This window comes from Acanthochromis polyacanthus, chromosome 17 (genome assembly GCF_021347895.1).
Source record: "Acanthochromis polyacanthus isolate Apoly-LR-REF ecotype Palm Island chromosome 17, KAUST_Apoly_ChrSc, whole genome shotgun sequence".
NCBI classification, from domain to species: domain Eukaryota; kingdom Metazoa; phylum Chordata; class Actinopteri; family Pomacentridae; genus Acanthochromis; species Acanthochromis polyacanthus.
Genome location: NC_067129.1, coordinates 21,800,949 through 21,820,982, shown reverse-complemented (window position 1 = coordinate 21,820,982; position 20,034 = coordinate 21,800,949). Strand labels below are relative to the sequence as shown.

The window sequence follows — 20,034 nt, the reverse complement described above, 5'->3', positions numbered from 1 at the left end:
TCTACTTTTAGACTTTATGTAGTTTATGTACAAGGACACAAAAAAGAAAGGCATGTACTGCTTTATGCCCCTTTGTTAGTTAATAATTAATGCCACATTTTGCCATTCACTCCTTTATTTACATTGTTTTATTTATATTGTAGAGATGAAGTGTTTCCTAATCAATGGGGAAAAAAAGTAACACACATATTCGATAAATGTTTCATGGTGCCCTGCTGTTGCATATTTCATTTAGCTTGTTTGGTCGTGCTCACAGTGTGTAATAAGATTTCATTAATGCAAACAAAATAAATTTCTGCAAAAGCATTTTGTCATTTTGACATTTTGTCATAAAGCAATAAAAACCTTTAATAAATATCATAAATACCCTTTAATGAATCAGTCCTGCAGTGATGTTCTGTTGTTAATAAAATCAAAAGTATAAAAATGTGGTCTAAAGCCAAGCTAAGTGTGTAAACCCTCTTTTATGTGCTTCTCTTTTACAAGCCCAGAGGAAGAAGAACAAGAGTGGGTAGGTCTCTGGTCTTGTGTAACAAATCTGCATCTAAATCTTGTCCAGCTGAAATGTAAAAAAGAAAAGCCTCTGGCAAATGACCAACCATGTACAATACAGGTGAATTTCCACTGTACAGCACTCCTTTAACGCCCGCAGGGAGTGCCACTCTTCATGTCAAACTGCCAGTTTATGGTTTAATGCATTGTGAGACCTTGGTGATGACTCCTTCACCCTCTATATGAATACAGTTCCTTTCCTCTTTGTAGGGCCTGCGGTTGACTACACTCTAGGCTGTGGACACGTTAACCTTTAGCTGCATAAGGGGGTCAAAAATGACACAGTGAGGTTGTTTTCTTGCACTATCTTTGCAATGAAAAGTTTTTATCGTTTCATATTCCAGCTATTCCTCAAAAACATGTTTTTGACATCATTCCATGTAATTTTTTGAGTTACCTTTGATACTTTTTAAAAAGTTGTATTATTTGTTTTACTACCCCAAGCTCTTTATCACTTATAATATCATACAAGAGGTGACGCACAAACTCAGAGGGACGGGCAGCAGCAACAGCTGGAGGAAAAGAGTGGGAAAATGTCAATAAAATGGATGTTGACATTCTTCTATTGCTGTTTTGTGTCATATTCTTCTTTTTCAATTATCAAAATGTTCAAAATGTGTGATAAAGTTAAAAACAAACATATGTCAAACATGAAATCATTATTGTGTGGACAAAAATATAATATAAACAATAATGTAAATTATTATTTTTGACCAAAATGACAAAAATGGCATAAAAACACAATCATTTTTATATGGGTCATTTTTGACCCACTTGTGAAAGAGTGTAGGGTCCAATCACTCATGCTTCTAAGGGTTAAAAGATATCTTCAGTGTCGAATATGCAAATTATGATTCTTTAGCTGAACCTAAGTGTATTTGTCTTAGTCTGTACAGGTTACATAGTGTACTCTTGTGTGGTGCCTGCAGTACGTGAGTGTAAATGCACTCTAGACTGTACTTAGCAGTTGCACAGATAGATTTTTGCTGCAATTTTTAGCCAAATTGTTGTGTTGGTCATCTCTTTGCTCCTACATGTATTTATAGACAGTTGCACCTCAATGCAATTGTCAGCCAGCTCTTAGCCATGTGTGCCAAATCCCCAGAAATATTCAGCTACTAAATGTTTCTGGGGATTTGCCACTACCGGGAACACTTTCAGGTGGTTTTCATTGCTATGTGTTAACAGGATTTCATCTTAGTTATTTCTAAACTAGGGTAGAACCAACTCAACTTTAATATAATACTTTTGTTTGTTCTCCATGTATATATATATATATATATATACACACACACACACACACACACACACACACACACACACACACACACACACACACACACACACTATGGTTCAAAAGTTTGGGGTCACTTAGAAATGTCCTTATTTTTGTGAAAACATGGTAATTTTTTTTTTTTTAAATGAAGACATTGTTATTGTGGTAAATGACTGTTCTAGCTGGAAACGGATGATTTTTAATGGAATATCTCCATAGGGGTACAGAGGAACATTTCCAGCAACCATCACTCCTGTGTTCTAATGCTACATTGTGTTAGTTAATGGTGTTGAAAGGCTAATTGATGATTACAAAACCTTTGTGCAATTCTGTTAGCACATGAATAAAAGTGTGAATTTTCCTGTAAAACATCAAATTGCCTGGGTGATCCCAAACTTTTGAACAGTACTGTGTATTTTTATTTATTTACTAAATTAATTGTAATTACTATGTATTTTTGTTTTGATTGGATGAGGACATAGGGAGGAAATAAGAAGGAAAAGATATAAAAGAAAAATAGAAGAGAAGAAATATTTTCTCATGTATCCTTAGGCTGACTATTAATTGGAGCGAGCAATATGTTTGGCCTCCAGGTGTCAGGTTTGCTCATAATTTGTCCAGACTTTCTTTTGTCTGTTGGGTTAGCGGTCTTGTCCAGAATCCAGCATTAGCCTCTTTGCTGTGCTCAAATAAGTGTTTCTTCTAAATAAAAACAGGCCTGTTTTGACAGCTTTTGCCTGAATGCTGTAGATTTCAGCTGGAGGCCGTGATGCACTTTACAACAACACAACAAAATCTCAACCCCACAAGGATTGGACCCTGCTTCTTTGGATTTAATCACAGGAATAACCCTTGTTCACCTCTCATAATTGAGCAGTCTGCCTGCATTAGCCTCACCCTTGTTGCTGAGGCAACTGGGCAACCTTAGAAAATGAAATAAAGGGGTCTGACCACCTCGGAGAGCACAGGTCAGTCCATATTTTTACATCAGGGTGGTGAGCTCACCTTGGGAATTCACATCAAGCTGAATCCAGTCTGTTTCTCTGCTTTCAGACCCACGCTTCTTCACACATGATAGAACAGGGGCTGAAGATTTTCAAGGGAAGAGGACGGAGCTTTAGTTGTGAGGCTTTGAAAATAAGCTTATTGTTGAAAAAGCTTGAGCCAGGGTATTTGAAACTGGCAAGTTGCACTAAAGTATGCCTGTCTAGAATTTAGTTAAACACCTTTTCTCTTGCTTTTCATCTCATTTAAATGCAAATTCAGGCTGTAAGTCAGCAGTGAGACATTTCAGCTGGGACAGCGCTCATGATACTTAAAGGAATTGTTTTATAATTCATATTCTGTTGTTGTTTCTGTACTTTTGAGAAAAATTCAGCTTGACTGAGACCTTTCTAACAAATTTTCACATAATCTCCTCCATTCAGAACTAAATGATTGATTCCATTAGTCCCACTGCCTCTATCTTGTACATTTAAAGACATATGATTCATTTTAACCGTTTGTCATTACATTGTCTGTGGTGAGGTATGACCATATGACATCCTTAGTAAACGTTAATTTGGCCATTTCTTCTTGTTTACTGCAACACAATTTACGCTTCATTCAGTCTACAACTTCATTCATTTAGAAAGCTGAAGAAGACTTAACACATTACTGAAGGATGATAAAAGTCCAATAAATTGGCTAAACACAGGCCACACCTTGTCTTATTGAGGTTTTGTATAAACTCTGTGATAGTGATTAATAATCAGCATAAAAAGCTTAAAATGAAGTGGCATCCTGCTTTGACACTTTTGCATGTGTGCTATTTTCTTATATTTTATCATTTTGTGCTGTCAGAATAGCCTCTATTCTGATTTCCTCAGACCAGTGAAATGATTCCAGTGCAATTTAAAAATAAAGATATCACTATTGTGCAAGACTTAAAATGAAAATTGATTGTACCTAACGGTCAGGAGGGAAATTATGGAGGAAGGGTTGCTTTCCTCCAAGGTTCAAGGTCACTTTATTTATATCCGTGGGTATAAATGTGTTTAGGAGAAAAAAGTATTGGATTTGGCATTCCATTACGAAACACACTTGAACCTGACAGGCAGGTACTTGAGTGAGTGACAAGAAAAAATCATGCTCATTGTTCCGCCATTCACCAATATAGCAGCAAGGATAAGTAAACAGATTTATAATAATAAAACATAGGGAAATAAAATCAATCTCTGGGATAAAAAAACAGGATGAGAACATAAAATGTAAAAGTCCCAATAATAAATAGAGCTTAGAAATAGGATAAATAAATAGAATAAAATAAAATAAAGTGCAATGTCCTCAGTTTCGTCTTTAACCTCTATGGGCTGTTTGTTATACAATATGACTAACAGTCCTCACGCTAGGTACCGTTTTCTTATCACCTCCACTATTTGCCATTGAAATTAAATTAAATATGACTTAAACACAATAGCGTGTCTCAACAGTCGCCATTACACCTGCACATGACGCTGAAATAGAGAACAGGTGTAACTGCGTCAAGCTAAATTTTACATGTAGTAAAATGATGGTTTGCTTTCAAAATAAAAGCAGGACTTTTGTAAAGGCTGTCACTGAAACGGCGACAGTAATTCAAGTGCTTTATTTTAAAACAATACAAAACGGAAACAGTTGTTGTAATTGAAGCTAGTTTTAGCTCCGTCAGCTGAGGTGGCACGTCTCTCTCTCTCTCTCCGTTAGGAAAGGACGCGGGATGACAACTTGCAGAGTTGTACTCCCCGCCGCGTCGATAAGGAGGAAATTGCAGATGCAGCCGAGCGTAAAGAGGAGGAGAAGAGTCGCGGAGGACCTTCCGAGTCGGAGGTTGTGATCCAGTTTCCACCTGACTTTATTATTCTCATCTCTGCAAAGTCAGAAAGAGGATTCCTGCTGCGGCGGGATAAGACGGCTTCCACACTTTCCTCACCTGAAGTGTCCCTTACCTTCCCCAGTGTCTGCTAGGAGATTGAAGGAAAACCTCTTGACAGACTTGGAAGAGCTTGGCCCGAGGCGAAACCAGAGCTCAGATATAAAAGCCGGGCGAAGGACATTAACCCATTGAGAAGTGGCTGCATCCACCATGGAGGTCTGCACGACTTCGAGGAAACTTACTTTGCTCTCATTTACCTTCCTGTGGGGGCTGTCAGGTCAGTAAGGAGCTGCTTTTCTCACATTTCTACATTTATTCACGTGTGTTTTTTATTTTTCAACAAACGACCAAACAGTCTTTTATAACTTTACATTTGAAATGCTTTTAAAATAATGCAAACAAGGGACTGAGGAAAACTCTAATGAAGCCAACCAAGGTGTTCTTCATTCCACAAGTTTAGGTCAATTAATAAGTCAATTAAACCACCTTTTCATCCACTTTTAGCAAGTCAAAGCGACATACTGCATTTGTTACACCCCCCTTTTTAAAAGCAGATCTCAAGATGTCAAATGTGTTATAAATAGCACTGAAATTAGTCATAATCTCAGCCTAATGACTGGTGAAGAAATGACAGAAAAGGTCTGGTTCTGGGGGTTTTCTGCCGTTTGTGTGCCAGCAGAAGAGGGGCTGGATTTAAAGCTGAAACACCTGTTTGTTTTTCACAGGATTTGAAACAAGTGTGTTACACATGATTATGTCTTCCAGGGAAGAATAATCCCTTTATAGCTGCTGCAACATTGGCTCAGCCCCGTCACTCTATCGAGCAATGTATTAAACTCCTACTTTCTCTGATAGCTGTACAGTACACGCAGCCTACTTTTCCCCTGCCATCTCTTTGATTTAGAAATTGGGGCACGGTACGGCTGCACAAGTATTTTGCAAACGTTTTTGAGGAATGAGAAGTTTTAAATGATTAATTTTGGTCAATTTTTTATCTCGAAGTGGAGCGGGATTTTTACATTTCACAGATTGTTAAGATTTTTCAGGAGATAGGTTTTCTTGAGGGGAGTGTTGTGTGGCTTTTTCTATCAGACAGTGACTGGAGGTCAAAACAGGCTTCAGATATAATAGAAAATCATTCTCCTTAAACAGCAGCTGTATGTTCTTCTGCGCATGAATTTTGCATATCATTTTTATCGTCGTCCTTGTCTCAATTTAAGTCTCGGCATCAACAGAAACCGCATTTTTGTCGATTGCGACTGCCTCGAACATTCAGCTTGTACCAGGCCTCACGAAGCGCTCTCCTCTCATACGGAAAAACAGGAGATATCCATTTATGTTATGGTGCTCCATCTGCTTCAGGTGAGTGCCAGTTAGTTCCAAGAGACAGGATGGTGACTTTCATTTGGCCTGTGAGACATGAAAGCAAGCTGGAGCTCCACATTTTGCATGAATTTGCTCCCAGCAGCCTGAAGCCTGTATGGGTTTTTTCAGTGCTGTTGCCAAAACAGCCACATGTGCTGACACAGACAATCTCACGCTCACGTGTTAGTCCCCAAGAGAGGAGTTTTTACCTGAGAAACATGTCCATTGTACCACTGAAACCCCTGCAATGACACTTTGCTTTACGTCATTTCATGGAGTGATTTCTAGCAATGTCTCCTACTGACTAATCTGGAGTTTTAACATCGGGCTGTGATTCAGTGTCGCAGGACAACAGGACAACACGAACACAGTAGCTGTCCTTGACCTCGGCGTTTGACTCACCATCAATCGCCCTGCAGGTGTGTCCTGAAAAACACTCGGCGGTCAAGATATAGAGAGGAAATGTTCATGAATAGCAGCCTGTGGCGACAGGAAAGCGGTTCACTCCTTGAGTCCCTGATGTGGCTGAGTGTGTTAGAGCAGGATGTGAGCAAACCTCCTCCCACATTTGGTGTTTCAGGCAAAAATGAGAGCAGTTATCGAACTCAGAAGTAGCTGATTAGTGATTGAAGTTATGTTAAAAACAAAGCCTGCATGGGATTTCAAAGCAAAGTCTCCACAATGGATCTTTTTGCTATCTTAAATCAGGAATGTGGTCTTTCAATTTCAATTCATTTTATGCTCAAATTTTGTAATGCTTTCCCTCAAAACCCTGTCCTCTCTCTAATAGCCCCTGCTTTGGTGCAAATCTGTTACGCTAATGCTTGGAAATCTTTGTCTGCACTCAGATTTACTATAGCTCCACAAATGTCCTGTACTTCAGTTTGAGTGCATCTCCTTGTGTCGCATCGGCTCTCGTGTCACTTCCCAAACTTCTGCTCTCGGATTTGTGAGATTTGTCCAAAGTCCCCAACCAATAGCAGGCCAACCTGACCAGTGAAATCATCACTTTGCTATACAGCATCCACACCCACCTTTCAAGCCTTTCTATATGCACTTCACTTGGGCACTATTGACAGGATTGTTTCACACAGATCCAACAAGAGCCCAAATTTGAGAGCAGAAGTTTAGCGAGTACACAGGAGCAGTCTGTGTGTGAGGTGATGCGCTGAGCCTGAAGCACAGAACACTTCTGAGCAGGAGCAGACCAGATTTGCACCAAAGCAGGTGCTATTTGAGAAAAGGGGACAGAGTTTTGAGGGAAAGCATTACACAATGTGCATATAAAGTGAAGAAATAATGTCCTCAAATTGAAAGCACTCACTGTTAATTAAAGATCGGAAAGTAACTACATACTCCAGCACTGCTGACTGTTTGATTCACGTGCCTGCTTATCTGAGGAGGGCTATGCCATCAATAATTTCTTAATTAACTTCATTCAAGTGCAGTAAAGAGAAGAAATCAATATTTGGTGTGAACGCTTCTTGCCTTTAAAGCAGCGCTGGCTGTCTTGGCACACACACTTTTCGAGGGACTCAGCAGGTAGGTTAGTTTAATCATCTCGGAGAACTTGCCACAGTTCTGCGGGTTCAGTCTGTCTCGGTGTCCTCATGTAATCCAGCCTGACTCCATGATGCTGAGATCAGAGCTCTGTAGGGACCATCTGTTGCAGGGTTCGTTCTTTGGTTGAATATACACCTACCGTTCAAAAGTTTGGGGTCACTTAGAAATATCCTTATTTGTCAAAGAAAAGCATTTTTTTCAATGACGATAACATTAAATGAATCAGAAATACAGTCTAGACACTGTTATTGTGGTAAATGACTATTCTAGCTGGAAACAGATGACTTTAATGAAATATCTCCATAGGAGTACAGAGGAACATTTCCAGCAACCATCTAATGCTAATGCTATCTAATGTTCTAATGCTACATTGTGTTAGCTCACGCCAAATTTCGCGAGCTATCGCGCGATTTCGGAACGAGATTTGCTTTCTAGTGTCCCGTGATTTGGATACAGACCAAAGCAAAGAGCGATCGCCCGGTAATGTGGAGATTTTCGTTCACTTCTCATCTCTAGTATGTTGTGGGACACTGATTGAGACTTTCCGAGCCGGTCAGTGTGGGGAAAAAAGCACGTTAGGGCGGACTTTGACGCGGGGGGGGGGGGGGCAAGTTGCCCCATACTTTTCGCTAGCTGAGCTGCTAAGCTGCCTGCTTGGCTAAATACTGGAGCTATGTCGAAAATTCATTTCTCCATCACTCACATGTATGAAATGACATATGAAAACAGACCCCAGGTTGAAAAAAACCGAAGTTCCCCTGTAAGACACTACCTTAGATTGTAGGATGTGGTTGAGGAAATGTTTGGTGTTGTTTATCTTAATGTAGACCAGGGAATTATTGTAATTGATCATCTACAAAAATAAAACCTAAAAATTCTGATATAGTTCTAATCTTCAATATGTTTTCTCACAAATGCACCCATGAAAAGACGATGGTAACTGTACAAAAATCCAAGCATGGGATGTAAACTGTTGTTCAAAAGTTTGGGGTCACCCAGACAATTTCATGTTTTCCAAGAAAACTCCCACTTTAATTAATGTACTAACATAATTGCTCAAGGGTTTTCAAATCATCAAGTAGCCTTTCAACACCATTAGCTAACACAATGTAGCATTAGAACACAGGAGTGATGGTTGCTGGAAATGTTCCTCTGTACCCCTATGGAGATATTCTATTAAAAATCAGCCATTTCCAGCTAGAATAGTCATTTACCACATTAACAATGTCTAGACTGTATTTCTGATTAATGTAATATTCTTTTAATTGAGAAAAAACTGCAGGCATTTCTAAGTGACCCCAAACTTTTGACTGGTAGTGTATGTGTTCTGGTTCAGGCAGAAACAAGTTACACACATACTCTGGTTCAAAGAGGAACTGCTGAAAATAGACAATAGTGTGAGATCACTTATTGAAGAGACTCTTACCTTCTGTGCTTCCTCCCAGCAGATGTATGTTTTTATACGAAGCCTTTCCAGCATAAAATTATAGCAGAGCTTCTTTTTTTTTTAAATCACATGAACTCATTAATATTGTCTCAGTAAAGTCGTGTGTGGGTCAGCTAATTTGATTACATGAGCTCAGGTTCAACAGCCATTGTGCCTAATTACGCAGTTTTCTAATTGCCTCAATGAATTTGCTCTCCTGTCATTTGTTCTGAGGCAAGTTAACACATGAATCTCTTTCAGGGGGAGTTTAATCTTTTCCTATTATTATTTCACTCTTACCAATGTGCTTGAGGTGTCCTTGTCATCTGTAATTAGGGTTTAATTCTTAGGTGTGTGTTTCAGGCCCTCTCGTTCACGTAGGTAGCCTAATGAAGAACACATTACTCAGAGCTCTCATGATAGATTCAGACATATTTTGATTTGTGTTTGAAATTAGATTGTTAATAAGCTGCTGTGTTTGTCCGTAATATAATGAAGGGATAGTGCAATTATATTGATTAATGAAATTGGAACTTGGAAAACTAATATTTTTAGATGCTCCTGGAGGGTAATAGAAAAAGCTGCTATTTTAGCTATTGTCTCAGCATTGACACAGTGTTCAGTTGTGCATTTACATTACTACCCATGCTAATCTTGAAGCTAGACGACTCCTATCAAAAACCAGAGCCATGAGGTACGCCTTATCACTGCACTGACCGCTTTACAATTACTCTTTCATTCTGGACACGCCGTTTGGCAAAAGAGCGTCTTCATTTATTTTCCAGGTGAGTCCCGCCATGGACTTGACTTATTTAACAAGGTCAGTCCATACAAGCTTCAAAAGGCTCCACTGGGAGGTGGCGTGCCTGCACTGCTCCTGCTGATTTCTGTGGCGACTGTCAGTGATTTATAAGAGTGAGTGAGAGTGTTGCAAGAATTATTTTTAGCAACGCGTATTATTTCAACATGGGGCCACTTTGGGTCCTGATCCCTCCCTCATTATAAGATAACATGTATTTAAGCCTGACATACTGGCATATCCTATATATGGTGATATAGTAACATTTGGTTTGTTTCCTGTTTCAGTCTCCATTGTCACCATGACAACACGTAATCCCTAAATATATTTTATGTTCCCTTAAACTGCAGGAAGCAGAGCCATGGATTGCAGTTTGTCCAACTTACAACTATAGCCTTATCTCTAATTGCCCATTTCTTAGAATAATACCAAATGGATGTGCTCAAAGCCCCTTTCCACTTTGAGCCAGGATTACAGCAGTTTGAAGCCCGCTCTCCTCATGTATGTGTCCCCAGCAATTGATGCAATTTTGATTTGAGGAGAGAGATTGAGGGATTTGCCAGTACATAATGACAGAGACATACAACAGTCCACTTTTTCCCTCTCTTGCTCTCCAATCGTCAGTCCACGCAAGTGTCCCGATGCCCCTTGTAATCCTTCGTATTTACACTCACTGGCACCCTGTGCTAGGACTCAGAAGAACAAGAACCTAAAGGGAGATTAGTGCAGGTTCACCCTCACCATGTTGGGGGAGAAAGAGAGAGCCTTTTCTGTGCAAGAGAAATTATATGCGTTTGAAAAATCTACAATCCATACTTTGCCAGAAATTCCATTTAAGGCTTTGGCATACCTGTGCATGTGGCACGGACAGAGTAAATATCTTTTTGATTTTTTTGTGGGTTTTTTTATGTCTCTTTGTGGTTGAAGCTTTTTGCTTTTCTTCACTGTTATCACTACGCTAAGGAACGCAGCGAAGTTATGTGACGATTGGTGTACGTTTGTCTGTCCGTTTGTTCTGTTGGCAACATTATTGACGGATTTGGATGAAATTTTCAGGGAAGGTCAGAAATGACACAAGGACCACCTGAGTAGATTTTAGTCTGGATCCATGGACTTGTTAAAGGTTTCTGTATCATTGCGGCACTCTAACTACAACTACAATTGAACACTACGTCAGCTGCCTGTTGACGATCACATGATTGCGATTTTACAACAAATCCACCACTGCAGACTTATACGCCCGAAATGATACAATGAACAATTGATTAAATTGTGGGGATGTTTCCGAGTCCCATTCAATTCCTGTCACCTGCTACATATTTAGGACATGCCATTTAGTGTTTGTACGTAAACATACGCATGCATAACACATGCTTGTGCTCAGCGCCAGGTCATTTTGTTTGTGATTACATCTATATTAAATGGCCACATTCTGTGTTGCCGTGATTTCTGATCGTCAATTACTAGTAAGCAAATCATTTCTAAAACAATGCTGCATTTCTAACAGTGCCATATGGGGGAATGAATATCCTTGTCAAGAGTACTGCGGTCGTGCTTTTGTTTAATATCTTTTGTCTTTGCTGTTAACATCTCTTTATAGCACTTTTTCATCTTGTTGTGGTTATTTTGTATCTCTTTGTGATTGCTTGAAGTCTCTTATTTATTTTTGCATCATTTTGTGGCTTTTTTTTGCATATCTTTTTGGTAATTTCTGCATGTCTTTTGGTGTCTCTTAGTAGTCAGTTTGCATGTGTCTGTGAACATTTTACATCTGTTAGTGATCTGAATTTCCAACAAGAAATGTTAACAATCGCGTCCCGCAGTGACTCTGACATTGATATTTTAATCTCAGTTTAATTCTAAAAATACTTCAATTAAACCCGGGGTCATGTAAACACCTTAATCTAGTTATATTACCTTAATTAAAGTCACATTCAAAGGATTAATGCCGTGATTAAAGAATGTGGAGCACTGCAGTATTAGCTGCATTTTAAAAAGCTGCATTGACCTCTAAAGACCATGTTCAGGCAAACCATTGGAGGTTTGATGAGTTACAACTCCTGCCCTATATTCGCTGAGTTACCACTATTTTTAAGTTTACACAAACATTGATATTTTTAGTCCCAGCATGAGATAGACTGTGGGAAAGTGTCAGAGGAGAAACATAACTAGTTCTGTCACATGTTGGCTGGATATGTTTGGACGTGTAGCTGACATTTGCAGGAAAATAATAATTTGTTCTCAGTAATAACAGAAACAGCACAGTTAGAGGATTGTGTTCAGGTAAACAGATGGATGCAATCCCAGCCATAGCATGTACAGTTAGTGGTGTCCCTTTCCTGGGTTTTCTGTGACGTCTCATCTCCATCCACGGACCCAGAAGGAAGAAGGCCTCCTCTCAGGGGTCATGAGAAAAGCACTGGGCGACTTTCCCAACGTTTGGTCCTAGCCTGGGGACTCTTAAAGGCACAGACACCCGTTCGTCTTTACTGCATCTTCCTTCTGTCCTTATTTCCTTCAGTCTTTCTCTCTCTGTCCCTCCCCTTCTTCCTTTCACAAAAAGACGGAAAGGCAACAGTAGCAGAGTGACTGTTTATGAGCGTAGATATTTTTTCCTCATTAGTGATTGATGCCTGGAGAGATGCCTGCAAGCTCTGATAGAAATCTCTTGTGGACAGTAAAACATAATTTTGTGTATTTTATTTGCACATGGGCTAGAAAAACAGTTACTTTCAGCTGGTAATTGCTTTTGGCAACTAATGGACAACACTACTGTTCAAAAATTTGGGGTCACTTGAAGGCAGTCACTTTACATTTTTCCCCTGACTTTCAAAGCATAAGCACACTGTCATTCTACTTCTGATCTGTCGAAAGCTGACGTTAAATGAACTCTTTCTCAGTCAAGAGTGCAATAGAGTAGAGAAAATGTGATTTAATGTTAAAGGGCATCAGAGAGCTGCATAAATAATATTTTAGCAGTAACGTCACTTATTATGTTGCTTATATACAGCATATATATACATATATATGTATGTATGTATATGTGTATATATATATATATATATATATATATATATATATATGCAACCTACCTCTAATTTGCAGCAACAAGAAGTACAAGAGGAAAGATGTATTTCATAACTCATTCATAGATTGACTCTTCAAGGTTATAGAATTTCCCGGATGTTTCATGCTTTGTTCCATGTTTTTGTACTTGAAAATTCCTCTCTGTTGTAAAGTTAAACAAACACTAAAGCACAAAGTATTGTAAAACAGTAAAATGTTCTGCCTTTAGTTCATATCTTTGTTGTTGTCAGTGTTACGGGACCAGAAAAAGAAGTTATTTTATTCATCATATATTTTTTAAATTAATCTGCCGAAGTGTTAGCCTAGACACGCTAGACCCATGCTCTGAAGACAGAAGGGTCTAGGCACGCTCGACAGGGAGGGAGGCGGGCTAAAAGGTTGTCTATCAAATCACTCTGCAGCAATTGGGTAGGTATACAACCAATCAGCGCAACGAATAGGCTCCGAGAGCGCCGGAAATCAGAGGATGCGGTAGTTCGGTGAAGCCTTATTTATACAGTCAATGGGTGAAGCTCAAGTATATTACAGACATGTTAACAGAAAGATTATTCAGAGTCGGTGCTAATGGAGCTCAACAACTGTTGTCGTTTTTGTTGTCGACCCTGGCAGAGAATTAAATTCGTTGCCGTGGGTTGTGTAGCGCGGCTAGTCTAGTTGTTTCCGGTTGTTTCTGTCAGAATCGTCACGCCTCTGTCGTCACTTAGTAACGCCCGCCTTCTGACTCTACACTTCATGGTGATTCGTCCGGCCGGTTTTAGGAGCATCCAACCTCAAGCCTTATGGAGGGTAACTAGACCCACCCTGGCAGAGAATTAAATTCGTTGCCGTGGGTTGTCTAGCGCGGCTAGGCTACCAAAGTGTGAGTTTTCATGGAAAACATGAATTTGCCTGGGTGACCCCAAACTATTGAACGATAGTGTATATATATAAATTTGTAGACATATCTTGATTTGGAAGGTCTCTCCCAAGGCACAATAATGGCATGTGCTGCTGAATCACAATCCAGACAGCAATGTCAGCTTCATACCCAGCTCTTAATTCAGGGTTGCCTGTGACGCTGCTGTAGCCGGTCTTGACAGCACGCTGGCTAATGACTATTTACAACCAGGGGAGCCACAGGGGGCTTATCAGGTGGATCTTAAGGCCAGTCTGGCTGCTTTGCTGGGTACTCTCCATCTATTCTCAGCCTCACTTCAGACAGCTGATGTGAAAAACCTCTTTTCCAATCTATCTGTCAGTTCAAGCTGCGTGTGAATGCCTGGCACGTGCCCACATGGTCGGAACTTTCATCTGCAAATCAGTTCCTCCTATGTTTTAATGGCATTTAATGACAAGTATGTTCTGTTGAGTGTTTGCAACTCGGGGTGGAGAAAACCCTCGACCCTCCCTGTATGTTCTCGAGAAAAAGTAGAGAGTGGGCACAAAAAACGGAACACAATATGCAAGCTAGTATTTCAGTACAAAAAAATATGCTTAAAAACAAAGGAAACTAAAATATTAGACCAAAACGTATGGGATGTAACATGTCTAAATAACTGAACAAATTCTTCCAAAAATGAAAGCTACATAATTGAAAGTAATTAGAAAAAAAGTTTAAAGATGCTACCTTAGATGGAGTGCTGCATCTGGATTTCACCTTTCTGTCACTGATTCTGGCTTTTTTTTTTGTAGTCACCTTTTCTGCTGCAGAATTTTTAATACCATAAAGCTAATGTAGGCAGGTATTACAGCACTAGATCCACATTGGCCCTTGTTTTTTGGATGGACAGATCAATGGACCACAATTTCAGTCAGATATGTAAAAACTTGAAATATTTCCCCAGCCAACTTATATTTATTAGTCCGCCAAGGAATGCGGAGTTACGGGACAATCAGCCTACGTTTGTCTGTCTGTTGGCAATATTACTCAAAAATGGACTAAAGGATTTGGATGAAATTTTCAAGGAAAGTCAGAAGTGACACAAGGACCAAGTGATTTGATTTGACAGTGATTGTCGAACCTTGTGAGAACACGGGAAAGGTAGAATACTGTCTGTTTATTTTAAAAAAAATCATAAAATCTTCAGCTTCTTAAGAAACATAGTTGTTTTTAGTTGAATACCCCTCCCAGTTATCTAATGAGTTTTGAAAGGGTCTCCTCAGGCTGAAGTTTGCGAAATGTTCTTGACCCACGGGGGATCACAGTGATCCAGACTGGAGTTATAAGAGTTTTGATTTGGCGAAAGGGTCCATGCCAGTCTTGCCTGTTGGGAAGAAACCCAGCTTGCTTCCAGTGCCGCTGACAGATGTACAACAAGAAATCAACAACCACACGTCCTTGTGTCCTGTCCTTCAAAAAAAAAAAAAAAAGGATAAGTTAATAAAGCCGTGGACAGACGGGAATTGAGGGCATGGGCTTAGAAAAGATAGGCCGTGTTAAATTATTCTTACTTGGAGGTACTTAGATGGGGGTGGGGGTTAGAGCCTGATGCACTTATGTCTTCAGACACACTGACATAATCCTGGTTTTCTTCTTCTTCAAGTATTTGGGAAGTTTACAATCACACGGACTATTGTACTTATGAGCCTTTGCATTCTTTAACTTCTGTTTGCTCATTTATTTACTGCTGTTCTAGCTGGTCACTGAGATTGACAGAGTGTTTTCATTAGAATAGCCACTTCATTAGACCTTTGGTGGCACCGATTTATGCATCCAGAGCCACTGCAGTAATTGGCAGACTAGCATTGTGCTTTACTACAGTCCCTCTCTGCTCTTCTGATTGAATAGGGATGCTTCTTTCCCCCAACAGTAAAGGAAAATGATCATTTGCCAGAAAAGTGACTTTGATTTGTGATATAGTTGCCTTCAGGCATGATCTTGACTCTGCAGGGTTTCACTCAAGAAATTAGGTTTGCAGAGGTGGTGAGCTGTCACTTTTTTAAACTTCACACAGAATTTGGGTCAGAATAGAAATTCAGTGACAGTGAAGCAGAATTCTGACTCTTCTATAGGCTTAGTTATTCATTTTGATAAGAGAATGTCTTTATTGCACATAAAATGTACAAGGAAATTTTGCTGGGCTGCTCCGAAAACAGTTTATCCTACAATTCATACACACTCCGATCATTCTTATCATCTTAACATTGTTGATACTATGTGATGATTTACATCCATCATCCATACACCACTTAATCATCATTAGGGTCGTGGTCGGGCTGGAGTCTATCCCAGCTGACTCCGGGTGAAGGCAGATCTCCAGTCTATCACAGGGCTACATAAACGCACAAACAATCCCTCTCACATTCACACCTACAGACAATTTAGAGTTAGCAATTAACATGAGCAGGTATTTTTGACTGTGGGAGGAAGGTGGAGTACCCAGAGAAAACCAATGAATTTACAGGGGCAATGTCCAAACTCCATGTAGAAAGACCCCAGGAAGGCCGGGATGCAAACCGGGGAGATTTTTAGTAACTTTTTTTTTTCAGTCCATTTCTCTACAACCATTGGAGATTTAACTGAAGCTCTGGAAGCAAGTCGTACAGTCTGCCAAGAACATAAGACTGACCCAAAACCTGCAGCGCATAAAAAGAAAACAAAACAAGAGGCTTGACGGATGTAGCGTGATTTATCGCCTGACTGGATGTCCTGAGCCGAACAAGGACACACTGGTCTACCTGAGAGTACTTAACTTCTGTCATTTAATTGTATTTAATTTATTGGCTTTATCAACGGTTAAGTAAGCGTAACATTTGCAACTATTTCACAGTTTAAGTCAGCAAATCACATCTGATTGCATAGTAAACCTTATTATACAGTATATGCGCTCTCATGGAGTTCTACATTGCAGTCTTGCCTTTATAGCAAAACGATAAGAGTGAGTGACCAAAAAAAAATGACATTTTGGCCTCCAGGGATTTGCTTAAATAAAGATTACAACATTGTCTCACCCCACTCTGAGTAATGCTCCCATGAAAGAATGGTGAATGAAACCACTGTTCAGGGCAAAAAGGCTTAGTTTCATTTTAACTGGGACAGCTACTAAACATTTTCCCAAATGTTTTGAGACACTGATCCATGGGATCAGCTGGGGACAACTCTACTGATGGGATTTCGCACTGTTGCTCATTTTCCCTGAACCTCAGCAACCCTCATATTACACACGTGGACAAAATTGTTGGTACCCCTCAGTTAAAGAAGGAAAAACCCACAATTCTCACTGAAATCACTTGAAACTCACAAAAGTAACAATAAATAAAAATTTATTGAAAATTAAATAATCAAAATCAGCCATCACTTTTGAATTGTTGATTAACATAATTATTTAAAAAAAACAAACTAATGAAATAGGGCTGGACAAAAATGATGGTACCCATAACTTAATATTTTGTTGCACAACCTTTTGAGGCAATCACTGCAATTAAACGATTTCTGTATTTGTCAATGAGCGTTCTGCAGCTGTCAACAGGTATTTTGGCCCACTCCTCATGAGCAAACAGCTCCAGTTGTCTCAGGTTTGATGGGTGTCTTCTCCAAATGGCATGTTTCAGCTCCTTCCACATATGTTCAATGGGATTCAGATCTGGGCTCATAGAAGGCCACTTTAGAATAGTCCAACGCTTTTCTCTCAGCCATTCTTGGGTGTTTTTGGCTGTGTGTTTTGGATCGTTGTCCTGTTGGAAGACCCATGACCTGCAACTGAGACCAAGCTTTCTGACACTAGGTAGCACATTTCTCTCCAGAATGCCTTGATAGTCTTCAGATTTCATCGTACCTTGCACACTTTCAAGACACCCTGTGCCAGATGCAGCAAAGCAGCCCCAAAACATTACTGAGCCTCCTCCATGTTTCACCGTAGGGACAGTGTTCTTTTCTTCGTATGCTTGGTTTTTGAGTCTATGAACATAGAGTTGATGTGCCTTACCAAAAAGCTCCAGTTTGGTCTCATCTGTCCAAAGGACATTCTCCCAGAAGCTTTGTGGCTTGTCAACATGCATTTTTGCAAATTCCAGTCTGGCTTTTTTATGAGTTTTTTTCAGCAGTGGTGTCCTCCTTGGTCGTCTCCCATGAAGTCCACTTTGGCTCAAACAACGACGAATGGTGCGATCTGACACTGATGTACCTTGGCCTTGGAGTTCACCTTTAATTTCTTTGGAGGTTGCTCTGTGCTCTTTGGATACAATTCCAACGATCCGTCTCTTCAGTTTGTCATCAATTTTCCTCTTGCGGCCACGTCCAGGGAGGTTGGCTACTGTCCCGTGGGTCTTGAACTTCTGAATAATATGAGCCACTGTTGTCACAGGAACTTCAAGCTGTTTAGAGATGGTCTTATAGCCTTTACCTTTAAGATGTTTGTCTATCATTTTTTTTCGGATGTCCTGGGACAATTCTCTCCTTCGCTTTCTGTTGTCCATGTTCAGTGTGGTACACACCTTTTCACCAAACAGCAGGGTGACTACTTGTCTCCCTTTAAATAGGCAGACTGACTGATTATGAGTTTGGAAACACCTGTGATGTCAATTAAATGACACACCTGAGTTAATCATGTCACTCTGGTCAAATAGTTTTCAATCTTTTATAGAGGTACCATCATTTTTGTCCAGGCCTGTTTCATTAGTTTGTTTTTTAAAATAATTATGTTAATCAACAATTCAAAAGTAATGGCTGTTTTTGATTATTTAATTTTCAATACATTTTATTTATTGTTACTTTTGTGAGTTTCAAGTGATTTCAGTGAGAATTGTGGGTTTTTCCTTCTTTAACTGAGGGGTACCAACAATTTTGTCCACGTGTGTATTTCAAAAGAATGTCATGATTTCTTGACATTTGTGGCGTTTACTCTTTTTTTCTTTTCAGGATAACATCAACTTGAAACAATTGGATACATGGCTGACACAAGGTTGACTTACTTCTTTTGTTAGATACAATATGAGGATGAGGGTCATATTTGGAAGACCTGTGCTCACTTGCTCCACAGTGAACAAAGATGTGACGTCTGCCTGACACACACACACACACACACACACACACACACACACACACACCATGTGGATCCACACAGCAATCATCTTTTTTCTGAGACACTGTCACTGACACCTGTGAGAAGAGAAAAATTTCGCTGGCATTATCAAAAGCGTAATTACAGCGGGTCAGAGAAAGCCAGATGGTGTAACTGTCTAAGGGGTGAAACTGGCAGCAGGCAACTTTGTGGAAAAAGTCATTACATTCACGCTATTAAGCCGAGGCCTTTAGGGCATCCGAGGCTGTATTGGTGTTCTGAGTGAGGCGGGATGAGTGAAGAGGTGCTGTCAGACACACAGAATAAAAGGCACAAGTAAAGTTTGTGACTCTTGCCAGCTACTGCTCACAGAAACCTCTCTCTTTGACACCCTGGCTGGCCAAGTATCATTCGTCTACCATACGATGATCAGCGCTCTCCTGGATATTCATGGAGGAGCTGCATTTCTTAGTAACTTCTTGTATTCGTGCATCATACACCACATCTCCCACAAGCCCATGTACTGTATCAGAGATGATGTATGAATGCTCATCTCCCCTTGATTCTTATTTTTATCTCCACTATCGAATAAACAGCCAAAAAATGGGAAAATCTGGGAAATGCACAGAATCCCATACAGAATCTGTGACAAGAGTTCAAGGGGCCAGAAGAAGAACCGGCTTTAGTGTTGTGTGGCGTTTTCTAACAGCGCCCTGACATGTTCAGCTCGCACACACTGACACCAATTTGTACATATTGTTAAATTGCCGTGAAGCTGACTGTGCTGAAAGTGGGAGGAAAGGTGCATTAAGGAGGGTGTCAGTAGTGATCAAGCACTACAGTGCAATTTAATGTCATGGATTACTGAGACTTGCCCTCCCACTCAGAAAAGGCCAAAGGCATGCAGATCAAGGAGTATTCAAATTCACATCTATTTTGGTGGGTTTCAAGCATAAAGATCACATTCAAAGGCTTAGCAAAACTTTTTGTACATGAAATGTCGGTAAGTTATACTGGCAAAGCCTCTGCGAAAATCTGCATGCAAGCTTTTAGTTAAATAATAGTTTTGGGAGTTATGTAAGACTCAAATGGGAA

The 20,034-nt window shown here is 39.9% G+C and overlaps 1 protein-coding gene across 2 annotated transcripts in view; it reads left to right on the top strand.

Moving 5' to 3' along the window:
• The first annotated feature begins 4,520 nt into the window (after positions 1-4,520).
• esama (endothelial cell adhesion molecule a) overlaps positions 4,521-20,034 on the top strand; it is an 81,352-nt gene continuing 65,838 nt past the window's right edge. Inside the window, exons 1-2 of one of the 2 annotated variants that reach the window (XM_051937165.1) lie at positions 4,521-4,675; positions 4,804-4,998. In XM_051937165.1, the coding sequence (XP_051793125.1) occupies positions 4,932-4,998 (67 nt within the window). In that variant the 5' untranslated portion in view covers positions 4,521-4,675; positions 4,804-4,931. Of the gene's footprint in view, positions 4,999-20,034 lie in introns of both variants that reach the window. The other variant, XM_051937164.1, reaches the window with a different exon arrangement.